Source organism: Carassius auratus, chromosome 10, assembly GCF_003368295.1.
Source record: "Carassius auratus strain Wakin chromosome 10, ASM336829v1, whole genome shotgun sequence".
Taxonomy (NCBI): Eukaryota; Metazoa; Chordata; class Actinopteri; order Cypriniformes; family Cyprinidae; genus Carassius; species Carassius auratus.
In genome coordinates this window covers 10688136-10714418 of record NC_039252.1, presented here as the reverse complement: position 1 = coordinate 10714418, position 26283 = coordinate 10688136, and the positions used below count along the sequence as shown (strand labels likewise).

Below are 26283 nucleotides of genomic sequence, written 5' to 3'. Positions count from 1 at the left end.
TGCTAAATGCATAAATTTAAATATTACTCCGTCCCCTGTATATATGAAAAACTACAGTGAATATAGGCTAATTACGCTACATACAATCATGTATCATTACATTGTCCATTTGATCCAAATATATACATATATATATTTTAAATCGTAGTTTAGATCATCTGATATCTTAATGTAATGTTTATATTTAAATTCACACAAAACTCTCAATTAGTCAATGTCTATGGACGAGACGGTTAATAATGATGTGTTATATCCTCCTCCCCCTACTGGACGCATCAGGAACAACAGGGGCGTGACTCTGACGCTGTCTGGGCCGTAGATCTTTCTGCTCCAGGTCTGCGTGTTTTTTCTGTTATTGGGCTGATTTCACTGGTGGACGCTGTTTTGAGAACATCATACAGCTGCACTGCTGCTGCCGTCATACTCTCAGCTTTTATGTAACTTAATCCCCCGTCAAATACTGCTGGTTTTCCTGCCTGTTTACATCAAGAAAGAAGCTTCTGAAACGAAGGACAGTGTCTCGGTATGTTGTTGTGTTTTGTTTGGTGTCCTGACTGTTACTGGAGTTGCTAACTTAGCTAACGTTTGCCGGGACGTCAGCTGTCTTTTTTTCTTTTAATTCCCTACACTTTTTTTGATAGTATTACCGTATTTAACCAAGTAACGTTATAGTAAACAAGGTGAGATTTACATAGCGAAAACAAACTGCAAAACATAGTGGTTCAGGAACTTAAAGAGTTGCTGCGTTAGCCTTCAATGTTTTATAAACTTGTTTATGCATATGACTTATAATTTTGCTATGAAAACTACTATCATATTGATGATTTTTTTTTTTCTTTTTATGCTTAGTTTGGACGGAATATACCAATAACAAATAGCAATAAAATGCCTTGTGTTTCCTACTCAGTAGTTGTGTTTGTTTCTGGATTAGATGGAGGGAGATGATGGCGACTTCCTCCCTGATTCATCAGAGCACTCTCAGTCCCAGCGAGGAAGTGTGGCTTCTTCAGTCACCAGAGGTTAGTTCTGATGTCCCCAGACTGGAGGTCCTGATCTGATCATGCTTGACCTGACATGATCATTTGTCCCTCTTGTGTTTCTCCAGCTCAGGATTTGTTGGTGTACTTGGCGAGCGACAGTGCAGTGCACTTGACTTTGGAGGGTCTCGGTTGTATGAATGCGCAGGAGCTCGGCCGCAATGTCCGAGAAGCCCTCAACATTCCCAGCACTGCCGTAGATGTGTTCGCTTTCTGGTTCTGCTCTCCTTTGCTTGGTAATGATCGTTCTTTTGTGCTGTGCTCAGATGTCAGGCTGATACAGAATTTATGACCTTTTCGTATTTAGGTTATGAAAAAGGGCAAGCACAATGATGGCATTTACAGTGTCTTAGGCTGATTTGTAAGTGAAGTGTTGGGAGGGGACACCAGGAAGTTTTCAGGGCGTTAAAGTCACCCGCTGGCATTTGTGGTTTATTTGATGTCTTTTAAAACAAGGGCAGCTTTTTACTTTTAAATGTCTGGAATACACTGCATGACTTTTATAATCGGTACAGATTTGAAAACACAGGCATTACACTAGGCATTACACATACACTTGCCAACCTTGTAACTGATACAGACAAAAACATGACAAAAGAAAGCAATATGCATTTTTATGTCAACTCTGTCTGTTTTAAATCTACAGACTGGCACTGACTTCCGGCTACTAGTGTCAACCCATCCATACTAAAAATTAGGGCAAAATTCTGTGCAAAAGTTGTGTGTTCTGTTCCAACCTTTAGTTAGACATATAGTCTTATTATTTAACAGAGGAAATTATGCCGTAGCGTTTGGTCATCATATTTTTTTATGGAGTTCTTCCTATTGTTTACAATCTTTAGTCTGATTTCATTGTGATATGTCTGCACAGACCTGCAGTTGAAGCCGAAACATTTGCCCTACAAGCTGTGTCGTCAGTGGCAAGACCTGCTGTATCGCTTTACCGACGCCCCCCAAGAAGACATTTCTCAAGGTATGCTTGTTGTGATGTTTGCTTTTGCACATTTCGCTTCACTTGAAACATTAAGGTGTTTAACAAAAAAACATCTTTGTATTTTTCAGATGAGCCATGTCTTCTGTACAAAAGAAATGTTTTTTATCCCAAGTCAAAAGAACTTCAGGTGTGTTTTTTAGTTTTAAAGGAATGTTCATAAAAAATTAAGATTAATTTAAAGATTATCTTATTTACTCACCCTCATGTATTTCCAAAATTATGTATGACATTTCTTTTTGGAGGTCAGTGGGACCCAACGTTATTTCAGCTGCACAACACAATATTTTTTAAGTGTTTTTTTTTGTCCATATAACTGGACCCCAGTGAGTTTCAATATATTTATTCATTTATTTATTAATTCCATTCATCTATTCAAAATATTCTTTTTTATTTTACTAAAGAAGGTAAGTAAGGTTTGGAACCACATGAGGCTGAGTATATGATGAATCTTTTGGGTGAAATACCCCTTAAAGCCCAGTGCACACTTTTAAGTTTTTCTTTGTCTGCTAACATGTTTGCTTGTCAGGTTATGTAATATGACTCCAGAGAGATATTGCGCAAAAGCCAAAGCCACATGTACAATGTCAAATGTCTTGCATGTCAGACTGTGCAGTGCTATACTGTACATCTTATCAAAGACTTTGGACTTGATTGATCGTTTGTGCCTGAAGTTATTAGGCTGGCCAGATGAGGTCATGAACCTTTTATGTTTAAGAGCGATCATAACATAACGCTTCCTAAAGAATTTTATATTACATATCAACCATATAGACATGCATAATCTTTTACAATTCCTCATGTTTATCTCAGACATACAGTGTGCACCAGGCCTTTGACTCAAAACCCATGTAGCCTATCATGGTATTTCTAGTACTTCTGCTTCAGTTATGGCAAAGCTGATTGTTTATTTTTTTTTTTAATGTATTAACAGAATTTGAAGTATTGATATGTTAAATAAGTTCATTTCAAAATGTGTTTTGTGATTCCATGATCTTAATTAATTTTGTGTTACGTCTTTATTTTGTAATGTCAGATTGAAGATGAAGGAGTTTTGAGGCTACTCTATGAAGAGGCCAAGATGAATATCTTAGAGGGTCGTTACCCCTGTGACCCAGAACACTGGCTGAGATTGGGAGCTTTGTCCTGTGCCATTGAGCTGGGGACTGGACTTGATGACCAGGCTCTAACAGTGGCTATCAGGTGCCCTTCTCTGCTCCTAGATCAGTGATTAAATGGTTAAAGGGTTAGTTCACCCAAAAATGAAAATTATCATTTATCACTCTTCCTCATGTCATGTCCAATCCCGTAAGACTTTAGTTTATCTTCGGGACACAAATTAAGATATTTCGATAAATTCAGAGAGCTTTCTGACCCTGCATAGATAGCACTTTAACTGTAATGTTCTCAAGCCCAGAAAGAAAAACAGTCCATGTGACTTCAGTAGTTCAACAGTAAGTTTGCAAAACTTTGAGAATACTTTTGTGTGCAAAGAAAAAATAAACGACTTTATTAAACAATTCTTGTCTATGAAGGGTCAGAAAGCTCTCCGATTTCATCAAAAATATCTAAACTTGTGTTCCGAAAATAAACAAAAGTCTTACGGGTTTGGAACAACATGAGGGTGAGCAATTAATGGCAGAATTACAATTTATTTTATTTTTTTATATATATTTTTATGCAAAGTTGAGGTTTCACTTACCGTATTTTCCGGACTATAAGTCGCACTTTTTTTCATAGTTTGGCTGGTCCTGCGACTTCTAGTCAGGTGCGACTTATTTATCAAAATTAATTTGACATGAACCAAGAGAAAACATTACCGTCTACAGCCGCGAGAGGGTAGACTTATGTTTTTTTTCCTCGTCTTGACGTATTTTTGGACTGATGCGACTTATACTTAGGTGCGACTTATAGTCCGAAAAATACAGTATCTTTTGTCCATTTTTCAGTGTTTGTTTTGACTTTATTTTGAGGTTTTGACATGTATATTCCGGGTTTGGTATTTGGTTATTTGCTTAAAATTATGCAGAATTTGCTACATTTATGTTTAAGTTTTTTTTTTGTATTTAGCAGATGATTTATCCAAAGCAACTTGATAAGGAAACAAGTTACTTTAGTTACTGTTGTTACTATACTAAGTACATGTGTAAAAGATATGTGTAAGTATTGTATTTTAAGTTGTTTTTATTTAAAAAAATAAACACTTAAATGTAACATTTAGAATGTAATTAATATGTTTTCATCATTCCGTCCTAGAATTAATTAGCTGGTTATTACAGTATAATGTTATTAACTAATTTGCTGTAACTACATTTTCAATTTCTACCTGTAATGTTATTCCAGGGAGAAGAAGCTGCCATCATTCCTACCGGCCCACGCTGCATTAGGAGGTGGAGGTTTTCTGTCCACACTGAGGGGGAGAGGTGGGAGGAATGCAGAGATGGAGCAAAATCTTATAAAGGAGTATCGTTCAGTCTGTTCCTCTGCTGCCGCTGGCTCTAGTCTGGAGCACATCGCTCTGCTGCACCAATACCTCAGGAGCTGCCACACCCTGCCTTACTACGGGTATGATCATCGCAGGTGGAAAGCTGTTCAAATATGTCTGAGCCTTACCTATGTGTAGTTCTTTTTTCTTTACAGATGTGCTTTTTTCATGGGGGAGATAGACAAGCCAGCCCAGGGTCTTCTTCACAGAGGTGGCCGTAAGGCAGTGAGTGTGGGCATCAGTCTGGAAGGAGTGTACGTCATGGATGTGAAAGAGAAGCACGTCCTCCTTGGTCTCAAGTTCAGTGAGCTTTCCTGGGATCACAGCTATCCTGAGACAGAGGGAGACTCCCATATACTCTGGTTGGAGTTTGATGGAGAGGAGGCTGGCATGCCTGTCAACAAGTTATTAAAGATTTATTCAAAAAAGGTGAGCACATAATGACTAATGTTGTTATTTTTGACAGTGTAAGCAAGTATTGTAGCAATAAAATAAGTAAATGCTAAATAAAATGAATTTTTAAATATTATCAGATGATAAATGTGCCATAAATATATTTCTTTATCAAACGAATTAATATTTTAATTCAAGGATACATTAAATTGGACAAAATAGACCTAAAGACATGTATAATTTAACACAAGTTTCAAGTAAATGCTGTTTATCTTTTTATTCCATCAAGGAATTTCACAAAAAGATTATAGCACAGTATCGGTTTTCAGTAAAATGTTTTTTGAGAATTGTTTCTTGAGCAGCAAATCTGCATATTAGAATGATTTCTGAATGATCATGTGACTCTGAAGACTACAGTTATAGAATCAATTACCATTATATAGAAAAGTTATTTTAAGTTTTAAAAACTTTTCACACTATTATTTTTACTAATATATTTTGATTACTGACCCCAAACATTAGAAGAGTTTTAGGTATGTACATTTTTATGATATAATTATATATAACATATACAGTGGGCATAATATTTATTTGATCCTCTGCTGTAAGTTTGTCAACAAAAGAAGGGTCTGTAATTTTTATGGTATGTTTATTTTAACGTGTAGAGACAGAAAACCAACCAAAAAATCCAGAAAAAAAAACATTATATAAAGGTTAGAAATTATTTGCATTTCAATGAGTGAAATAAGTATTTCAAGCAAAACATGACTCGGTACTTGGTGAAGAAACCCTAGTTAAGACATTTGTTTTTAGTTGGTCACCAGGTTTGCACACATCTCAAGAGGGATTTTGGTCCACTACTCTTTACAGATCCTCTCTAAATCCTTAAAGTTTTCATTCATTAAAATACAAATCAATCTCTAGCCTTTATATAATGTGTTTTTTTTGGGGGGATTCCTGGGGTGGTATTCTGTCTCTATCCATTAAAACAAATTTACTATAAACATTACAAACACTTCATTTATTTGTAAGTGGGCAAACTTACAAAATGAGCAGGGGATAAACTGTATTTACTTGTATTATAGTTGTATTAAATAAGTACTTTATTTTGTCCTCTAGGCTGAACTAATGAGTGGTCTTATTGAGTTTTGTGTGGAGTTGCGCTCTGTTGGCGAGTCAGCAGCTGCTGGTACTGACGGTGAGCTCACACCTTCCCCAGAACCTACGGGTCGGGAAACCAATGAGAAAACCCGAGAGCGACGGCAGGGGAAAATGCGCAGGCAGAGCAGCGTGGTCTGTAACCGAGTCCATTCACTCAACACCATCAGCTACGTTGATGATGGTAAGAGACTAAAATTGCATTGGTGCGATGGATGCAACTGGTGTTCATTTGTTCTGACCATTACATTTTATCGTCTACAATGAGGAAATAATATACTGGGACAAAGCTCATTTTAATTTACCTCTTTGCCATTGTTTCAGGCAAAGAGATTAAACGTCTGAAGCCCAAAAGAGCTGCTTCTTTCTTCACGCGACCGGCTCAGTCTCCCACTTACTCTGCAGTTCAGGTGACTGAAAGTTTGGAGCAAGGATGAGCCCCAGCTTCAACACTGCCCTCTTCTGCCCGGTGACCAGAACTACATCTGTCTATATAGATCCTCAGAGACACTGTGCAAAACCATCTGAATGGACGGATCGGACCAAGATCACAGACTGAAGAGCTAAACCAGTATTTATAGATAATTTGTGTGTTATGTCACAGTTTTAAGTTAAAGCTCTTTGTTGGCTGTTGAAAGCGAATGTGAAATTTGCTTCAATAATGCTGTTTTGTTAAACTAATTTAAAGATATTTTGGTTGCAAGGGCAAGACTATGAGACACAATCCGAAAGCTCTGTTTAGGTCACTGTTCTGAATGTAGATTCTACTATGCAAACATCAAACGAAACTACATCCCAGTGGCTATAAATCAAGAGTACAGTAGTCCAGCACTTTAATCCATGTCACTAATACTGCTAATACTAAACCTGCTGCACCAAAGCAAAGAGTCATTGCCTCTAGTATAGGACATCCACTCCTATATGCAAAACCAGGGCTGCTGTCTGTGGCAAAGCATTGCAAAGACAGCGCAGACTGAGATTATGACATTCTATGCTACTTGTCTGCTGTATGTGTGTATTGTTTTTGCTCTCTGTTTACTACAGGGCTTGTTTGCATATGCAAACTTCTTATTTGTACGATTTTTTTTTTTTTTTTGTTCAGTGGTGACCAAAGGTAAATCATGACTCAACACATTAAGTGCAGTTGACTGTAGTAGTGGTCCCACTACCTTGTTGCTCTGGAGAATCATATCTTTCTGATGGTGTGCATGTAATGCACTGCTGAAAACAATCCAGGTCATATGTGAGCATAATCTGCATTTGTAAAGCAGAGAGAATTGTGTTTAATACATTGAATCACCAGTTCTGTAGGTGCTTGATGAGCAATAGGTGATTCCAGTCTTAGAGCTTGAATGTACCTAACTATATGAAATGTATATTTTTTACGATAATAATAGTAATAGGGCCCGACATTAACAATTGTCCAGGACGGTTAGAAGAAAAATGTCAAAGGAAGTCATTTAATCATAACCTCTGATTCTGAATGTCCAGTTATTCTCCCTTTGACATCATTACCAAACAATTTAGGAACTTTACTGATGTTTTGAATTGTGAAGAATTACTAAATGAATGAATTTGTTCATTATACCTCCTGTTTTGGTAATCGATGTCAATGCACTGCGCTTATTTATTTATTTTTTTTAACAAATGACTTAATTGTTCTTAAACGTACCTGTCAAATCTTAAGGTCGAGCCCTACATTAACAGGTCATCAGTTACCAAACACAATTCTGTATTTATCAGTGCATGACATCTATTGTCTTAAATTGATTTTGTGGTGTGCATGTTGTTTTGTGAATGTTTCTTTATCTGCTTGCACTCGATCACATTTAAAAGTGTGGAAAATGAAAACTGTTGCATCACAAGCTGAGCTGTGAATGGAAACCAGCCAGCTGAATGGAGCAAAACGATCAGTACACCCACTACATTTCTGTATTTATGCAAAACACTTGTTGTCAAGATTTTAATCCTAAAATGCTTATTCCCGTTTTTTTTACGTTCTGTACCTTATTATATATTCCACTCTAAAACTAATCCAATGTTTATATTTCAATATGAAGATCACACACACTGTGTACCTACTAACTGTGCTGTAGATAGTCACATCCGTGTTATAGAAATACTGAATCTTTCGAATTTAAAGTGCCTTTTTTTTTTTAATTTAATCTGTTGATAGTTGTATTGTTGTTATCTGTCTTTTGAAATTGCATCTCCACTACCTTCTGTTGTTTATGAGGCTTTATACACAAATTTCACTACCCACATTTTTATTGTAAAATTAACAAAAAAAAAACATTTATATGCAACACTAAACCTTTTTATTCCCACTTTGCACTAACTTCTGGCATACCTATCAGTAAATAAATTTCTATATTATGGATTGTTTATTAATGTTTTATTTAAACGAACTATGCCTGTAATAAGGTCTTTGATGTGTAGTAGAATTAAATCTTGAGGAGAAAAAGAAGGAACGAAATAAATGTAACAAACTAAATACTGTGTATATTTTAATGTATGAAAGCAGTGACAAGCATCCATTATTTGTAACGTTTACATTATTTACATTGTAGTTATTGTATATATATATATATATATATATATATATATATATATATATATATATATATATATATATATGTACAGTATAACTCACGGCCGTACCTTTATTTTGAAATACTGTCTACAGTAACGCCATTTTGGATCAGAGCAGCAGCAGCCACATCAACAGACTGAGTGAGCTGGCAGGTTGCAACCACATTCATTCATGAGATAAAGTCCTTCTCGCTCTAAAATTAGGCTATAGTTGAACTGTAGTAGAAATGAGTTCAGCTACAACCCCACCGGACTCGGACCCGAACCGGCGACGGCGGGCTCACAGTATGCTGAAGCACTACTACGGCCTGAATGAGGAAGGAAAAGTCACAGAACAAGCCGAGTCTCTGGATCCGTGTGATATCAACGGACCACATTTCGACCCGGAGGTTTATTTAAATAAGGTAGTGTCATGAATAATGATAAAGACTAGGTGTTTATTGTGTATTATTTACGTTAGAGGTGTACACATATGTTATCAGTGTTGCAACGAGTAAGCTGTCACTCTGTGGTTTTATTCAGCGTTTTATACTACATATAAATTATTCTCCCATAAATACCCGTATGTGATTATATTTTTTATTTAATTTTTTGCTAGAAGGCTCCGATTTACTGCGGCTTATTTTTGAAATGTCTTGTTTGTGTTTCAGTTGAGGATGGAGTGTTCTTTGGGTGAGTTGATGGATCATGAGAGCTGCATGGTGAAACAGATCAGATCTCTGGACAGTGACATGCAAACCCTGGTTTATGAAAACTACAATAAGTTCATCTCAGCTACAGGTTTGTGAACAGATGAAAGTTGTTCAGATTTTACTATTGAAGTTACCATGGCTTGAACTCATAATTGACCGTTCTTATTCTCATTGAATTTCGCAGTGTATGGCATTTATTTAATTTTATTTGTCTCTCCACAGACACAATCAGAAAAATGAAGAATGATTTCAAGAAGATGGAAGATGAAATGGACTGTTTGTCTGCGAACATGGCTGCTATCACAGAGTTTAGTGCCCATATTAGTGGGACATTGCAGGACCAGCATGCACAAATCACGAAACTATCAGGTATGAATATTAATGTGATATGAACGGATGACAGTAATGATAAATGATCCATGTTCGAGGCTTGTATTGGTAGTGTAACAACCTTTATGACTTCAAAACCACATTAGGTACATGTTCATCTGATTTAAAGGTGAAATTGATTTCTGCCTCCCTGTAAGCCATGGCTCTTTCATATTCTGTATAGGTGTTCACACTCTCCTACGTAAGCTCCAGTTCCTGTTTGAGCTGCCAGCAAGGCTCAATAAGTGTCTGGAGCTGCAGGCCTATGCCCAGGCAGTGAGTGCCCATCGGAGGGCACGCTGTGTACTACAGCAGTATAGTCATATGCCCTCTTTCAGGGGAATCCAAGATGACTGCCATGTCATTATGGAGAAGCTCGCTCAACAGCTGCGACAGAAATTCAGGTCTGTGCTTTGTGGGATATCATGGCATATATTTCTATTAATAAAAAAAATTAACCGTGTTTGGTCTAGTAGAATTTAGTGAGAAGCATCTGAACTTTTGATTTTGTATTTGGTATAGTTAACCCAAAAATGGACATTCTGTCATTCGTTACTCACCCTCATGTCTTTCCAAAACCATAGGACCTTGATTCACAAATTAAGCAATTTTTAATGAAAGAGGTCAGATCCTCCGAAAGAAAGCAATACAAATAGCATCTTAAAGGCCGAGAAAGGTAGTAAGGACATTGTTAAAACAGTCCATGCGACATCAGAGGTTCAACCTTAGTTTTAAGAAGCTACAAGAATACTTTTTTCCACACAAAGATAATTCAGGTAGCTTCATAAAATTAATTTTGAACCATCAATGTCAATTGGACTATTTTAATGATGTCATTAAAGGGATACTCCACCCCCAAAATGAAAATTTTGTCATTAATCATTTACCCCCATGTCGTTCCAAACCCATAAAATCTTTGTTCGTCTTTGGAACTTAATTTTAAGATATTTTGGATTAAAACCAGGAGGCTTGAGACTGTCCCATTAACCCATATCCCTTTAACTACCTTTGTCAATTGCATTGGGTCAGAGGGTGAACTAACCATTTAAAAATCATTTACATCCAGTCAAAATGCCTTCCATAAAATCTTACCTCATGTAATTTATTAATTCGTCTTTGCTTGCAGGGATGGAGGTTCAAGTGCTAAAGACCTTTCTGAATGTGTTGAGCTTCTTCTGCAGTTAGATGAGCCAGCAGAAGAGCTCTGTGACAAATTCCTCAGCCATGCCCAGTCTAGGTTTGAGGCAGATCTCCAGGGACTGGAGGCGGAGCTTAAAGACTCTCCAGTTACTGATACTGGTGGAGACTTGGTTCAAAAAACCAACCCTGGATCAAATCCTGTATCTCCTTCTAGTTCTTCCACGACCAATCCATTCCTCTCTCCTACTGCCGGAACAGACATTCTTGAGTTTATAGATCGAGGATGTAATGAGTTTGTCAGTAGTCTCTGTTTAGTCATTGCCTCCTATCAAGAATTGTTTATCAACCGTCCACAGGAGGGTGAATTAGCTTCAAAGAACATCCCAGAGATGGCTAATGGCAAGCTGCATGTGTTTGTGGACACTCTGGCTGCTAGATACTTCTCTCTAGTGGAGAGGAGGATACAGGAAGAGAAGGGAGTGAGTGATAACTCTCTGTTAGTGAGAGCCCTGGATCGCTTCCATCGCAGATTACAGGCCATATCCAAATTACTTCCAGGGTCGGCAGTGCCCAGTCAAGGAACGGAGATAGTGGTGCGGGCAGCAAGAGAGAGAATCAAGCAGTACCTGTCCGCCTTACAAACCTTCTACCATGACAGCCTTACTGATGTAAGACAGGCTTTGGCTGCACCCCGTCTATCAGTGGGAGGGGCTAGTGCATCCGGAGGCGGGGCTTCAAGTAAAGATGCCACACCCAGTCTGCCAGAACTGCTGTCGTCCTTATCAAACTTTATTCTGAATCAGTTGAAGTCTGTATTAGCATCAGTGCATCTCTTCACAGCAAAGGACATCACATTCTCCAACAAGCCCTATTTCAAGGTAAAGATTAAAGTGTATATATTGAAGTTATATATTAAAAAGTACCACGTATAGGACATTTAAGTATAGAACCCCATACAGTAACCGTCTGGTTTTCCTCACTTGGTGGTTAAAACATTTTCAGTCATTTGTTAAAATATTTAGAATTTTTGTATTAAGGAGAATTTTTATGACACTAGACAATTTTCACCTATAGATTAAAATATATTTTATTAATTTATGTAAAACAATTCCAAACACAGTGTTGAAGTTAAAAATAGAGCAAAGATATTTAATAATTAAGTGCATGGAAGACAATTTTGAGCATTGTGGTTGAAGAAATAAAGAAAATAAGTTGTGTATTTTGGTATAATCACATAATGCCTGTAAACCCCTATAATATAACAATGTGTTGTTGTGTGTGTGTGTGTATAGAGAGAGAGAGAAAGAAAGAGAAAATTGAGTGTGCATTGTATTACCTAGTTGCTTATAAGAGAATTTTCAGACTTCCATTTAAGTTTAGCATTTGGATATATATTTAGACCTTATTAAAAACTTGTATTAGACTTGATTTGTAGATTGCTCTGTATTTTCATATTTTCCCTATTTTTTTTATTTTTATTTTTTTTACTATTTTCTTACTAATTTCCTATTCATTTACTATGGTGATGTTACTATTTTTAGCACCATTTTTCTTACCATGTCTATGTTTTATTTGTTGTTCACAACAGTCCCCAAGTTTCATACCAATCCTGTAAAAAAATAAAATCATAAAATTTATTTGGTTTAAAATGAAGTATGTTCCAATGTTTTGTTTGCTTTTCTAATACCTCTCGTATGTTTCTCTCAGGGTGAGTTTTGCAGCCAAGGTGTACGTGAGGGCCTGGTGGTGAGCTTTATTAAGTTCATTTGCCAATCGTCTCGTCAGTACTGTGAGAGCGCAGGGGACAGAGGAGGATCCACGCCTCCTGCTCTCCTTCTGTTGCTCTCTCGTCTCTGTCTGGACTATGAGACCTCCACCATCTCCTACATCCTCACACTCACAGATGAACAGTTTCTCGTACAGGTATTCCATATACATTATATTCTGTTGAAATAAACTCTCTAAATACTCTATTCATATTGACCTTTCCTCTCTAAACAGCACCACACTCCAGTCACTCCAGTTACAGCACTTTGTGCAGAGGCCAGAGAAGCTGCTCAGAAATTACTGAACCACTATGTGAAGGTAACTAAGTCAAAACTAAGTTCAGCTGTACAGAGTCTTTTATTTCTGGCTAGGACTGCTGTTGGACAACATTTGTTAAGCAAGTTTTGTTTTGATCCAGGTTCAAGGATTAATCATCAGTCAAATGCTGAGGAAGAGCGTGGAAACGAGAGACTGGGTGAACACCATTGAACCTAGAAATGTCCGGGCTGTAATGAAGAGGGTGGTGGAAGATACCACCTCTATTGATGTTCAGGTATTGCACCAAACATTTGTTTTATATTTCGTATACAAAAAAAGATTGTAGATATGTAACAGACCGTTTGGATCCAGGAAAAAATATACATATAAATTCTTAACCGTTTGCATAAACCAATTTTGCCTGCACATGTGCTACAAGGTGGGACTGCTTTATGAGGAAGGAGTAAGGAAAGCCCACAGCAGTGACTCCAGCAAACGCACCTTCTCTGTGTACAGCAGCTCAAGACAGCAGATCCGCTACGCACCTAGCTACACTCCCAGGTGCACAATCACTTCACCCATTTTACTGACTTTAAATCATTTGATGGGCATTTGAAAAAAAGCAGCTGCACCAACCATTTTCCCAATATTGAGAGTAATTTGTAAATCTATTTTAAACAAAAGAGAATTTTAAGCCTCCCTGCATTTTCAGGCAAAATATAAGCTTATAGTTTTATATTTGAAAACAAAAAAAACTATAATATTGTACTTATTATTATAATTATTATTAAATACTTTAATACAAAAATTATATTAATATTTTTTAGCATCATTACTGTTGTATTATGTTTTCCTTCTTTTTTTCTTTAGCTGATCACATGCCTTTAATGGATTATACATAGTCACACTGAGGATATTGTTTATAATGGTTTATCTTTTTTGTTCCAGTGCTCCAATGGACACAAACTTGCTCAGTAACATTCACAAGCTATTTTCTGAGAGGATCGATATCTTTAGCCCAGTGGAGTTCAACAAGGTAGAAAACAAAATGATGTTATCTATTGTTTCTGTCATTTAACTAACTGACGAATGCAAATGTTAATGTGTGTGTGTGTGTGTGTGTGTGTGTGTGTGTGCGTGCATGTGTGTACTTGTTTTTCTATTCTGGTGGGGACTTAAACCTGAATACACACAGACTCGTGTCACGGTGGGGACCTAAATTGAGGTCCCCATGGATAAACAAGATAATAAATTACACAGAATGAAGTTTCTTGAAAATCTAAAAATGCAGAAAGTTTCCTGTGAGGGTTAGGTTTAGGGGTAGGATTGGTGTAGGGCGATTAGAAAATACGGTGTGTACAGTATAAAAACCATTACACCTATGGAGAGTCCCCACAAGGATAGCTGACCAGACATAAATATTTTTTCAGTCTGCATGACCAGTTTTCTATCTTGTCCTAGGTCTCTGTGCTAACTGGCATCATTAAGATAAGTCTGAAGACATTCCTCGAATGTGTCCGTCTCCGTACGTTTGGCAGATACGGACTGCAGCAAATCCAGGTGGACTGCCACTACTTGCAGATGTACCTGTGGCGGTTTGTGTCTGATGAGAACCTAGTGCACTTCCTGTTGGATGAGATTGTGGGTAGTGCCGCCCATCGTTGCCTGGACCCGTCTCCAATGGAGCAAAGTGTCATTGAGGTCATCTGTGAGAGGGGCTAGAGTGGTTGTTTTTCCTTAAATAGACAAATAAGTTTGCACATAACTGAACTCAACTGTTGGACAATACTAATACTTAAATTTGCAGTTATTTTATGTAACTGATGGAGTATCAATTTCAGTGAAGTAACTTGTACAATTAAGATAAGGACACTGGCCTCAGATTGAAACCTATTATAGCTGGATTGAGATAATTTGATCAAAGGCTATGAGTGTGTGGACTATGGGTGCTAAAAGTTGAAATATAATATATCTCTTATTAAAGTCCGCAAATGAACAATACACAATGAACATAAACCCATTCATTTAATAACTCTAATCACTGTATATTATAGGTAATATGTTCTGTCTATAAAAACCAAATCGGCTTGTTTGAAAATGGTCTTTTGTTGATTTCTGTATTCATTGACTGTGAAAGCTGTTCAACCTGCATTAACTGGATGGTGTATATTTAATAAACGTAATGTACATAAAGGAATAACTTGTGTCCCAGATTCTTGGGAGGAAAACCCCACATCCTTACTTCTGTTGTTATTGAATGCACTGTAATATGAAGCCAGAACAGACGCTATCGCCACTGGTCTGGAAAGCATTGGGGCGGTTTCATCCGCTCGTCTTTGATTCTGATTGGCTCCCTGGTTGTCTCTCCCTATGCTTCTGATAGCAGCGGTACTCGCTGATTGGTCAGATTGTGTGTTCTGCACACAGGGGTCACACCCTCAGGCATCTACAGTGATGGTGAGCCTATTCCATACAATATAACAGTGAGTTTGTGGTAAACAGAGGTAAGAGAAAAATAAGCTATATATATATTTTATGTATATATTAATAAATTACTACTGGGTAATTTGGTTGATTCAACAAATTCTGAAAATTGTCATGACGTTACAAATGCGTATACTACACAACTACTGCATTTAACAAAAGCGCTGAAATTTAAATAATAGACTATTCTTGTATATTATATTTGTTTTGCCAACCATCCTGCCTCTGATGGTCCTGTTCCTGCTGAGAGTGTGTGTCGGTCTCCAGCAGCCAGTGTCCTGTAGTGGCCTCTATAGGGAAGGTGAGATAGTGTATCATACTTTTCATTGAAAGGCAAATGATATTTAACTGATTTATTTGTTAACAGATTTCTGAAGGATTGGTCCTCAGAGAAGGATCCAGACTGAAATATCCCATTGATGGTAATATAGGCTGTCTACCTGTAATGTAATGTTATACAAATAATGCTAATAATATATTTAATGTCTTTGACACAAATTAAACAGGATAGTCTTTGTTGACATGATAATCAACATAAAAAATGGGGGACCTTCTCATGGCTCTGGCATGGTCGCTGCCTTGTGGTAAGTGATAAGCAAATGATTTTTCCGATGCCTCTCATTTCAGTTGCATAGTTATCATTCCTTTAAGAGTATGTTCACACCTGTCATGTTTGGTTCAAAACTAACTCTGGTGCGAGTTTGAACGCTGCAATCTGAACTCTGTTGTGCACCAAACAAGCGGACCGAGACGGCTGAAAAACATGGGTCTCAGTCTGCTTCCAAACGAACTCTGGTGCTGTTCGAATTAAATATGAATGCAACACAGACCAAATACTTCTAAACAAACCAAAAACAGGAAGTAATGAAGATGTGATGCTATGCAACATGATTTGACGACACCAAAACAAAATGAGAAGAGGGCAAACGTGAAACAACGATGAGGTAAAGTGCCTTTTATGAGCTCCTTGTGAGTTGGCAGGTGGTGAAAATAAAATGAAATGTACACTCAAGTATGAGCGCGCTTAGTCCAGCAGAAGGCATTAATTGTGTCCGACTTAAAGCTTTAAGTCTAACGCACCTTTTGTTTGAGGTGTTCAGTAAATTCTGTCACGATATATACATCATTCAAACTGACCAGTCAGGTTGTGAACATATCACCATGCCTTTAGGTTCGCTGTCAAAAATGCCAATGTGAATGATAAGCGGAGCAGGACCAAATGTATCATTTTACTTTTTGGTCCAGTGAGCACACCCCACAATCCTGCATGATAATGATTTTATGCAGTCCAGGGTTGCCAGGTCTGGGTAACAAAACTAGCCAAATAGCCAATCAAAAATATATAAATATTATAAATCACTTAAAAATATCTGTTTTTCTATATCAATTGATATATCAACTGATAATTGCAGTATAATTTAATAATTTATTGCAACTTTTTTCTTAGTAATGTCGCATATTCTGGCTTCTACTTCTATGTCATATATTTCACCATTCTGCTCATCCACTGAGAGGCCAGAGATGAGAGCCAAATACAGACTGGCCTGGGACACATACTGCAGACGAGTGCCCTAAAGAATAATCCCATACATTTATTAATGCAGACTGATGTGTTCAATCAGTGGATGTGTCATCATCAGTGCAGGAAACTAGACACAACAAAATATATCACATACATTGTTTATATTTGCATCATAACAATGCTTTCTATTCAATCAAATGTTTTCAAAAAGTGAAAAATGTTGTATTATATTATTAAAAACATTTTGTTATCATCAGTGTTCTGTAGTACAAGCCTCAGGTGTGGATTGCAGAAATAATGACATTTAAAGCCTGAAGAAATATCAATATTCAGATTTCAATTCTTCAGACACAAATACCTGTAATTCAAATTATTTTATTTTAAATGATTTATTTTTATTTAAAAATGGATACAATACTGTCACTCAATTTCTTCTATCAAAGGTCCTTTACTTTTTTCCCGTCCCTTTTCCAAACATTTCTTCTCTCCTTCTAATCTCATCCTCTCCGTCTCCCTTCTCTCATAGTCCATCCACACACATCCTGCAAGACTCCTCAAAACTTTAGGATTCTCTTTCAACCAAGACTGAAAAAACTCGCACTTCTTTCCAGCTTGAAAATACACCCGCCTCATCTGCTCATCTTCTTTAGGAACCGAAGCCTTTGCTTTGCTCAAAGCTGTGCGCAGCTGGGACAGAGCGGACAGAGAATATCCCACAGCATCCTCTCTGCTCTCTCCAGTCAGGATATGAGCCACCGCTTCCACAGCTCGAAGTGAAGCTAAAGGGTCCTCACGATCAAAGTATCCTCCTGCAGATACAGCTCTCATTGCAGCGTCGAGTGCCTCAGAGACGGAGTTGAAGACCCGTCCGTCACCCAAAACCTCTGAGATGGAGAGCACCACCTGACAGAACTCGCACAACATCTCTGAAATATCTCCATTGTAGAGACACAGTGAGAAGGTGTATCCATAAAGAGCGTTGATCAGGTTGTACTGCACTAGAGGAGATGGGTTTGAAGATAGTGTGTGAAGAGGAGGGATTTTGGCACTTATTGGAGGGATGAAGCTTTTTAGTGATTTGTCTGATTTTACTTTATTGCTACTGACTTTCTTAATTTTTCTGTCTTTTTTATCATTCACATTGTGCATTTCTTTATCATTCTCAGACTGAAGTTCCTTGATAAGTGCTTTAGTATCTTTCTCATGCCGTTCCCACCAGGGGCTCCACAGGACCACCACTCCACCAATGCCACCTTCTTTCACCAGTCTCTCAAATTTCTTCTTTTCCTGGGTGGACAACAACGACCAGAGCTCTTCCTCTGATAGAGAGTCAATATCAAGGCCTGCTAACTTTTCAGCCAAATCAGTTTCCTCTTCATCAGTCCCGTCTTCAATATCTCTGAGTGCTGCAAGTATTTCTTGCGCCTCATGACTCGTTTCATCCCCACTTGACTGAATCTCTGCTAACCGAGAAAGCAGCTCCAAAGCATGTGCGTCTTTTTCGGTCACACTAGTTTCATCTTCTCCCAGGTTTCTTAACAAGTTCTCCATTCCTCCCTCACTCTCAGCGCTCTGTCTGAGCCGGAGCAGAATTTCCTGCATCTTGCTTTTCCCCTCCTCATCTGAGACACCTTGGGATTTCAGTTCCTGCAGCACAGACTCTTTATAAAACTCCTCTGAGCATGAAGAGTGACTCTGACTCCTGTAACAAGCCAGGCAGCAATATGGGACGTTACACCTCGGGCAAGTGTAACAGGACGGTTTGGATAAGCAGAGCCCACATGGTTTAAGTGATGATGTAGCAGTCCCATCAGCAGGTGTCAGGAGAGCTTCCGAAGTCCCTCTTTGGGGGAGCGCGATCCCATCTTTGGTGGTGATTGATTCCGAGTCTGTTTCAGGCCAGTCACTGAGGTGTTTCTCCGTCCTCGGTGTAATATCAGTGAGTAATGAACGAACGCACGCAGGGATTTTACGTCTAACAACAGGATCCATTAACAGCTAATTTACCGAGGTAGATTGCATTGGTATTAATGTTCAGATCTGCAACTGAAAGTAAAAAGTAATCTTTAATAATTGAGTATAGTGTTGATATGGTAAGTCTAAATATTATCTAAAGCATAAGAGATTAAAATCAATTACGTTAACACATCATCAACATCTCTCCTAATAAACGATTCATAGTGTTTATCTTACCTGACAAAATTGTGTGTATGCGAACTTTGTTTCCACACACGTGCAAATATGTATATAAAAATTATCAGATACGTCTGGAGGTGTTTATACATTTGCTTTCATATAAAGAGTCACGTTAGAATAACGTTTCTCGTCGCAACATGATGACGTATACGTCTTCTTGCTCCTCATGCCTCAAGACTGCGCAATATTTGCGCATGAAAGAAAGAAAGAAAAGGTGCATAGTAAGAATCGAAGTGTGTTGCACCTGCTGTCATTCATGTAATGCATGGCTATCCAGCAGCAGTTTTAACGTTATGTGACATGACATCTGACGCACAGATGCCTATGTTGACTTGCTTATGGATTTGAATAAAACTTTAAGAATTGAGAACTTTGTTGTTCTTGTGCTTTAGATTACCTGGATTGAGACATAACAGATAGTTTGTTTATGCGGCAAATCAATATTGACGGAAAAAGAAAAAAAAAACATGCAAATATAAACAGTATTTCCTGTAAGAACTATCATGAAACCAGTTTTCATTTTATCAATAAATAAAAATAAAAAAACAATAAATTATATGCAGTATTCAAAACTGTTCTCTCACCTTTATAAGAAAATATACCTTTTGCTTTCACTGATCATTCTATAGTAGCTATTTTTTTTTTTTTTTACTTTGATTTTGACCAAATTCATAGGTTTCACATTCATAAATTCAGTTTACAAATAAAAAAGCTCTATGGTTTTGTTGACTGAAATACTGCTGTACATAGACGGTATTGTTTTTGTAGTGGTTGTCCTTTTTCGCCCGTTTTATTGCTGTCTGCATAATTATATGATGTTTGCATTTGAACAAAAGTGCATGGATAATTTAGATACATTTACATAAAAACTTTTTTTTCAGACAAAAGTACTACAAATAGGATTTAGTGAATACCTTACATTTATTTAAATGCTAAACAACAGGGACAACACAGAAACATTAATACAATAACAAAACACAGGTATTGAAAATGGTACGCTAATGATAATTTACAGATTGTCCACCTGTTTAAGCAGGAGAGAAAACTCTTAAACATTTCCTCTCAGCCTTTGTATTGCGGCTCAGATCATTAGCTGTCAACATCAAATTTAAAACCCCTTCTTCAATAGCCAGTCCTTCAGTTCTTTATCAAACTGCCCTTTGATCCTGATGGTCCCGGTTACTTCATTGACTTGTGTTGGAGGCTCTTTGCCTGTAAGCCCCAGCAGGAATTCCTTAACATCCTGATTCAGGGCCTGGAAATAATTGATAATCAGTTAATAAAAGAATTGGACTAATATATTACACACTGTTCTTCTGAACAGTTCATTACACTCACCCAGATGTCTCCCTCAATCTTTCTGAGCAGAGTGCTGTGCTGGTTGCCATGCTTGATGTCCGAGTACACTGGCACATTGTGCATTCTGGAGCGACGGATCATGTAAGGCAGTGAAGGTGGCGTAGCTATATAATTAATAATAATAAAAACAGAACTCCATGAATGAGAATCTCAAAATGCTTTCCTGACAACAAAGATTAAACCACATCCATTCCTTAAAGCCTAGGCACCAATATTATGATTACATCCATTTTTTTCATGTAATATAAAATACAAGTGTGTGTACCTGATGGTGGGGTCCATCCTGACGGAGCAGGGCCTTCATGTTTAGGAGGAGCTGGGATGCGTGAAGGAGGAACCAGTCTCTCCACGAACCTGAACTCCTCTGTGGATTCAACGAAGCCCCTTGATCCTTCAGCAGGTGTTCTTTCTGTCTAAAATTAAAACAAACCGACTTGTTAAATCACTCAGTTATGTTTCAGTATCAAGTTTGCTGCTCGTAACATTTCAAGAACAAATCTTCTGATGCAAATCTATACTGTGAGAAATGAAGTGCAACTGATTTACACTACCTGGATAAATTATACGGTAAAAATGATTGTAATACTAACTCTTAAACAAGTTCCAGTATTCAGTGAACGTGTGGCTGGATTAAAAGCTCTGTAAGCAACCCTCGCAGCTCGGCAGACTGTCAATGACATGCTTCCGACGGAGGCGGACATTTCTCTTGCCTCTGAGAGACCGGAAGGACTTGGGGGATACATGACGTCACGAATTAGAAAATGCGCAAGGATCATATTTTTAAAGCTGAATTAAATCTAAATTTTTTACAATGTTGTATACACTACTATTTGAAAATTGAAATTAAAACGCAATGTTTACACTAAAACTGTGATTTAGAAGCTTTCCAGATAACTTTTATGTGGCTTTAATAAAACGCGCATGCGCAGGACAATACCTTCTAGAATCGCCTAAACGTTTCAGTTGAAGTTGTGTTTGGCGTTCATATCTGTTATCGGTAGCGATTTATGTAAGTATTTTTAATATTTAAACTATAATATTGTTTATATTGTGCTGTTTGCAACGATTCCGTCAAACGGATTTCATGTTTTCTTAATTAATTCTGTTTTGTGAAGACTGAACATCATGCAGTTGTTTGTTCGTGGCCAGACTCTGCACTCTATTCATCTGAATGGTTCAGAGACTGTTGCCCAAATCAAGGTACTTTCACTGACTTTTATACATGGTTAATTTAGACAAACTTGAATCCAGTTTGTAAGAGATGTATTTGTTTGTTTTCCAGGCTCAGATTGAAGCTTTGGAGGGCCTGGCGTGTGATGATCAGATCATTTCTCTCTGTGGGGTTCCTCTGGAGGATCAGACTCTGATCTGTCAGTCTGGGATCGAGGACTTCAACACTCTCGAGGTCACATCGAGGCTCTTAGGAGGTAAAGAGCAAATTGTGACTATTTATCATGCTACTGGTTAAAGGTCTGATGAATTACATTATTTTAAACTTCATTTGTGTTGAAGGTAATCAGAAGCAACTAGAAATATTATTATTTATTTATAAGTAATTGATAAATCTGGCTACCTTATGATAGATATCTTGGTTTGGATGTTTTCATAAATATAACCTGTTCCCACCCAAAGGCAAAGTCCATGGTTCCCTGGCAAGAGCAGGCAAAGTCAGAGGACAAACTCCCAAAGTAAGCTACATGTCAACAATGTTTCTATCCCATTATTTATATATATCTAAATAATCTTGGGCATGTACTGGTTTATTTAATTTATTCACTGATGATTATTTCAGGTGGACAAGCAGGAGAAGAAAAAGAAAAAGACTGGCAGAGCAAAGAGAAGAATTCAGTATAACCGACGCTTTGTCAATGTTGTCCCAACGTTCGGCAAAAAGAAAGGGCCAAATGCTAACTCATAATTGGCTTTTAAAAATGACTGTCAGAGTTCAATGCATTCCCGAATAATTAACTTTTGTTGACTAGTAGGACATTCCTGATGGGGGAAAACAAATGTAAAATCAAGGTGAATCATAATTGATTATTTTGGGCACTTTGTATATTATAATAATTTGTAAAATGTCATTATAATATTGTAATTAACGGAATCAATTCGATGAAAGAAAGAAATTGCTTTTGTAAGTTGCAAATAAAAACATTTAATGAAAACATTTCATTCTCATAATTATTTGAATTGAATAACTCTGCCAGTGTGGCTTTGGTGAATCATTCAATAGTTCATGTCAACATAGGAAGACCAAATGCAGAGCTATGCTGTTCTTGTCTTCTTCCCCACTGGATCAAAGATCACCACGATGCCCCAGGCTGCCAAACCTGTTGAGAGAACAGATCAGAGTCAGTTCTGATTTCACGTCTAATAACAGAGAGGACACGAGTGATCTCACCTGCAGCAAACATCATCTGAAGCACGGTGCCCATAGAAGCGGGTCCGCCGTGACGTACGGCTCTCCGCGCGTGCATGCCCACGTACCCCCCTGAAACCAGCAGCGCACCGCCCGAGAGGAGTCGACAGCTCCAGCAGCCCCCAAACAGCGGCTTCACCGTCGCGTGTGGTGCGACCGGACTCGGCTGCTCCGGGTTTGACATGTTCAGCTTGAACTGTTTAGTATCCAAGATCCGTTGCACTGGTCTCTGGTGTTTTTAACAATTGATGCTGTCAAATTTCCAAATCATTTGGTAACATCATTACCGTCTATACAGAAAACCGTCTACTAACTCCATCATTCTCTGGGAGAAACATCGGGTCACGATGTCCCTAAACACCGGAAGCGTTTAGAGTTCGTGCTGTTTTTGCATTTGTGCAGGTCATGGCTGTGCAAATATTGCGCAGTCGCGATAACAGTGCGTGTAATGTTCGTCATTTAGCTTATTCAGTCTCGACGTATACTATTTGAAAAAAGTGCTATGTATTAGTAACTCGCACAAAACACGTTTAAAGTTTTATTTGCTATACAATCTCCATAAACATTTATATCAATATATAAACAATGTGATCCATTTTGGACCAGCCATAAACCAGCTACTAGCAAATCATGAACTGGTCCGCAGTGCACCTGCTATTTCAAGATTAATATTCCAGCAAGGAAATCACAATCAAAGCAAATCTTACAGAACGTGCCATTCATGGCAGTGTTCATCAAGTGAGGGCATGGAGCATCTGGAGATCATTTATTTTTTAACAAGTCACTGGCTTCATGTTTAAACTCCTATGCATGTACAGATTGCTAATGGCATGTGAGAGTATGATATTTGTGCAAACGCATTCCTTCATTTCTGGCCACCGTATCCGCGTGCAATGTTTTCATTCGTCTCTGCAGCATCCTTCAGAGCCTGAAGCACGAGGGCGTTCCTCTTTCTGGTCTCCTCCATCCGGACGGGGTTGGCCTCTGGCAGATTCTGAAGAAGTGGATCAGGACACAACTCTAATCATTTGTTTACAACTTAACATTATAATATTTGTGGGGATGTAAAAACATCATATTATTTCATCATATTCTACACAGATGTGTGATACATGGGGATAAAACAACTCTGAGAGCTGTGGGGATCCTTGTCAATTGCATCCAACAACTAATGTAGTTCTCTTACTGCTATTCACCAGGAGGCGTCAAAGCGACCATAGGGAGTAACTATCAATCAGTGTATAATAATAATAAAAAAACATTTAATTTAGTTTGTTTCCCCTCACAGTTAAAACCCTGCACGACCACGTTCATTATGAAACTGGCTGTTTACAAACAATCATTAACGTTACTCGCCAACAGTCGTGAAAGCAACACCCCACGATTATGTAAGTTAATCAACAAGGTTTATGTTTCTCATTAATAAATTGCAATGTTTCACTACCTTTAACATTTCCCTTTTCCTGTCCTCTCCAGGTGAAATGATGGCCCACATGCCGTAGCCTACACCAACAAGCCCAAACACCCCGATCGAGGCCAGGGCGGTCCTCATCCCGCTCATGGTCTGCACGAGCTCAACGCGAGCGTCCAACGCAATAATTACACGCGTGGTATAAATGATCAAGCTCCCCCCGGGTCGCGATAAATCCAAGATCAGTATACAACAACACAACGCACACTGTCAGTTGACACGACGCAATGCATTCTGGGAGCCCTTTATTATACAACTTTTAACCTCTTACTGGCAGATAGGTCAGCAAGGATTGTGGATACGGACAGATGACGGTCCTCTCACATCAGATTTATTATTATGGGATTGTTTACAGTTATTGATAATATTATGTTTCCCATAAATTAAATCTGTCTTTCTTTCTTTATTCATTAAATTAAGCCAGTACAGCAATTTGTGTGCAAATATAAAAATAATGGAATGATAATTGTTTGGAAAGTATCCAAATAATGAATAGTAATGAATAATAAAGTTGTTACCTTTTTTTTTTTTTTTTTTGTAATGGGGAAATATCATACATAAGATTACTCACAGAATATTGGATGCAGCAAAATATAACTTAATAAACAAATATTTTTCTTAATTAAAAAAAAAGAAAAACTGAATATTAAATTTAAATTATGTGAAAATATGAATGTATGTATGAAATTAAAAAAATAGATCACCCAAAGATAAAAATTAGCTGAAAATGTACTCACTCTCAGGCCATCCAGCATGTATTTCAGTTTGTTTCTTCATTGGAACAGATTCACTGGTCACCAATGGTTCCTTGGCAGTGAATGGGTGCCGTCAGAATGAGAGTCTAAACAGCTGATAAAAACAGATTACTGGCCAGAAGTGGGATTTTTAAATTAAATGATTTTTGTGGATTACTTATGGATTATTGGGATGTGTTTATCAGCTGTTTGGACTCTGACGGCACCCATTCGAGGATTCATTAGTGAGCAAGTGATGTATCTAATTTTTTCCAAATCTATTCAGATGAAAAGACTAATTAATCTACATCATGGATGGCTACCATATTTAAGCAAATTTTCATAATTGGATGAACAATTTCTTTCAAAGTTGTATATTGTCAAGGACGTCCAGACCTCTAATACAGACAGGAAAAATTATACATTTTATGCAGAGTGGGTCCAGACAATTAGCTAGCTACTTTACATGCTAGGTACTTATATCAGATGATAGTTATCTAATGGTTTCCACAAAAAAAAAAAAAAAAAAAAAAATGCATCTAATGGTTTAAAAAAGGGTCACTAACACCACAGTGTAGCCTACACTATTTGTGGAATGTGCTATGACGAGGTTAAATGGGTCAGGTATTAATCATTGACTATATAACAGATCATTACTTCAACAACAATTATGAAATACTGCTTTTTAAAATATTAGTCATCTTCAAGGGTCAAATTCATGCATTCTAACGCTGTACACTGGTTAAATAAGCAAGACATTAAATAACTCAACAGAACACGGAACAGTTGATAATAATTATACAGTCCACCAGATGGCTCTAACATACTATCTGGTCTCAAATGTAGCTGTTCTAGTATGTGTTTGTTTGACTCAGTGAGGGCTGTGTGGGTGTACAGAAAGCACATAAGTGCTGATAATGTGTGTCCATCAAACTCAAGGTGCAAAATAGATAGCTGGAACGGAAGGTATACATTAGTGTCCCTTTAAGCGACATCTTCTGGCCTGAACACATGTAGAGCTTTGTTCATCCCTTATAAAATATTACCATGGCAACCCTAGTTTCTGCACAAACACCACTTTTGCCACAGCTAGAGTTACTACAATGCAACTAAAATAACTTGCCATTATCCACCACTGCTAGAAAGTAGATAAAATCACACAATGATTCTAAAAGCCTCATATAACAAAGAAGATGCTATATTAATCTATTATGGT

General features: G+C 37.7%; 7 protein-coding genes across 7 annotated transcripts; 3 read left to right on the top strand and 4 right to left on the bottom strand.

Moving 5' to 3' along the window:
• The first annotated feature begins 293 nt into the window (after nt 1–293).
• On the top strand, nt 294–8558 carry LOC113109821 (putative FERM domain-containing protein FRMD8P1). The gene is made up of 10 exons (XM_026273591.1): nt 294–523; nt 932–1019; nt 1106–1273; nt 1909–2010; nt 2100–2158; nt 3065–3231; nt 4372–4593; nt 4669–4942; nt 6026–6248; nt 6389–8558. The coding sequence occupies exons 2-10, from the start codon at nt 932–934 to the stop codon at nt 6499–6501; spliced, it is 1416 nt and encodes a 471-aa protein (XP_026129376.1). The 5' UTR covers nt 294–523; the 3' UTR covers nt 6502–8558.
• A 195-nt stretch (nt 8559–8753) lies between these two features.
• vps51 (VPS51 subunit of GARP complex) lies at nt 8754–15079 on the top strand. The gene is made up of 11 exons (XM_026273590.1): nt 8754–9060; nt 9307–9436; nt 9571–9717; nt 9902–10121; nt 10844–11735; nt 12565–12780; nt 12859–12942; nt 13043–13177; nt 13322–13443; nt 13831–13918; nt 14344–15079. Exons 1-11 carry the CDS (start codon nt 8884–8886, stop codon nt 14602–14604), a joined length of 2472 nt encoding a protein of 823 aa, XP_026129375.1. The 5' UTR covers nt 8754–8883; the 3' UTR covers nt 14605–15079.
• Nucleotides 15080–16941: 1862 nt separating this feature from the next.
• On the bottom strand, nt 16942–19262 carry znhit2 (zinc finger, HIT-type containing 2). The gene is made up of 2 exons (XM_026273585.1): nt 19082–19262; nt 16942–18934 (listed from the first exon to the last, which is right to left on the bottom strand). The coding sequence occupies exon 2, from the start codon at nt 18878–18880 to the stop codon at nt 17309–17311; it is 1572 nt and encodes a 523-aa protein (XP_026129370.1). The 5' UTR covers nt 18881–18934; nt 19082–19262; the 3' UTR covers nt 16942–17308.
• Nucleotides 19263–19981: 719 nt separating this feature from the next.
• Nucleotides 19982–21233, bottom strand: LOC113109815 (39S ribosomal protein L49, mitochondrial-like). The gene is made up of 4 exons (XM_026273586.1): nt 21034–21233; nt 20709–20856; nt 20423–20547; nt 19982–20339 (listed from the first exon to the last, which is right to left on the bottom strand). Exons 1-4 carry the CDS (start codon nt 21217–21219, stop codon nt 20193–20195), a joined length of 606 nt encoding a protein of 201 aa, XP_026129371.1. The 5' UTR covers nt 21220–21233; the 3' UTR covers nt 19982–20192.
• Nucleotides 21234–21313: 80 nt separating this feature from the next.
• On the top strand, nt 21314–22609 carry faub (FAU ubiquitin like and ribosomal protein S30 fusion b). The gene is made up of 5 exons (XM_026273587.1): nt 21314–21452; nt 21559–21643; nt 21726–21870; nt 22076–22131; nt 22236–22609. The coding sequence occupies exons 2-5, from the start codon at nt 21569–21571 to the stop codon at nt 22359–22361; spliced, it is 402 nt and encodes a 133-aa protein (XP_026129372.1). The 5' UTR covers nt 21314–21452; nt 21559–21568; the 3' UTR covers nt 22362–22609.
• On the bottom strand, nt 22579–23244 carry LOC113109817 (distal membrane-arm assembly complex protein 1). The gene is made up of 2 exons (XM_026273588.1): nt 22845–23244; nt 22579–22773 (listed from the first exon to the last, which is right to left on the bottom strand). Exons 1-2 carry the CDS (start codon nt 23044–23046, stop codon nt 22709–22711), a joined length of 267 nt encoding a protein of 88 aa, XP_026129373.1. The 5' UTR covers nt 23047–23244; the 3' UTR covers nt 22579–22708.
• A 143-nt stretch (nt 23245–23387) lies between these two features.
• Nucleotides 23388–24581, bottom strand: uqcc3 (ubiquinol-cytochrome c reductase complex assembly factor 3). The gene is made up of 2 exons (XM_026273589.1): nt 24307–24581; nt 23388–23856 (listed from the first exon to the last, which is right to left on the bottom strand). Exons 1-2 carry the CDS (start codon nt 24421–24423, stop codon nt 23728–23730), a joined length of 246 nt encoding a protein of 81 aa, XP_026129374.1. The 5' UTR covers nt 24424–24581; the 3' UTR covers nt 23388–23727.
• Nucleotides 24582–26283: the final 1702 nt, after the last annotated feature.

Excerpts from the sequence above, each read along its gene's own strand:
- LOC113109817 (XM_026273588.1), bottom strand. The coding sequence starts at position 23,046 with ATGTCAAACCCGGAGCAGCCGAGTCCGGTCGCACCACACGCGACGGTG. Across the intron at positions 22,774-22,844 it reads TCAGATGATGTTTGCTGCAG|GTTTGGCAGCCTGGGGCATC; the intron begins GTGAGATCACTC and ends TTCTCTCAACAG.
- LOC113109821 (XM_026273591.1), top strand. The coding sequence starts at position 932 with ATGGAGGGAGATGATGGCGACTTCCTCCCTGATTCATCAGAGCACTCT. Across the intron at positions 4,594-4,668 it reads CACACCCTGCCTTACTACGG|ATGTGCTTTTTTCATGGGGG; the intron begins GTATGATCATCG and ends TTTTCTTTACAG. Across the intron at positions 4,943-6,025 it reads TAAAGATTTATTCAAAAAAG|GCTGAACTAATGAGTGGTCT; the intron begins GTGAGCACATAA and ends TTTGTCCTCTAG.
- LOC113109815 (XM_026273586.1), bottom strand. The coding sequence starts at position 21,219 with ATGATCCTTGCGCATTTTCTAATTCGTGACGTCATGTATCCCCCAAGT. Across the intron at positions 20,857-21,033 it reads ATACTGGAACTTGTTTAAGA|ACAGAAAGAACACCTGCTGA; the intron begins GTTAGTATTACA and ends TTTTAATTTTAG. Across the intron at positions 20,340-20,422 it reads AGATTGAGGGAGACATCTGG|GCCCTGAATCAGGATGTTAA; the intron begins GTGAGTGTAATG and ends AATTATTTCCAG.
- znhit2 (XM_026273585.1), bottom strand. The coding sequence starts at position 18,880 with ATGGATCCTGTTGTTAGACGTAAAATCCCTGCGTGCGTTCGTTCATTA.
- vps51 (XM_026273590.1), top strand. The coding sequence starts at position 8,884 with ATGAGTTCAGCTACAACCCCACCGGACTCGGACCCGAACCGGCGACGG. Across the intron at positions 12,943-13,042 it reads TACTGAACCACTATGTGAAG|GTTCAAGGATTAATCATCAG; the intron begins GTAACTAAGTCA and ends GTTTTGATCCAG. Across the intron at positions 13,919-14,343 it reads GCCCAGTGGAGTTCAACAAG|GTCTCTGTGCTAACTGGCAT; the intron begins GTAGAAAACAAA and ends ATCTTGTCCTAG.
- uqcc3 (XM_026273589.1), bottom strand. The coding sequence starts at position 24,423 with ATGAGCGGGATGAGGACCGCCCTGGCCTCGATCGGGGTGTTTGGGCTT. Across the intron at positions 23,857-24,306 it reads GGAAAAGGGAAATGTTAAAG|AATCTGCCAGAGGCCAACCC; the intron begins GTAGTGAAACAT and ends CCACTTCTTCAG.
- faub (XM_026273587.1), top strand. The coding sequence starts at position 21,569 with ATGCAGTTGTTTGTTCGTGGCCAGACTCTGCACTCTATTCATCTGAAT. Across the intron at positions 21,871-22,075 it reads CACATCGAGGCTCTTAGGAG|GCAAAGTCCATGGTTCCCTG; the intron begins GTAAAGAGCAAA and ends TCCCACCCAAAG. Across the intron at positions 22,132-22,235 it reads TCAGAGGACAAACTCCCAAA|GTGGACAAGCAGGAGAAGAA; the intron begins GTAAGCTACATG and ends TGATTATTTCAG.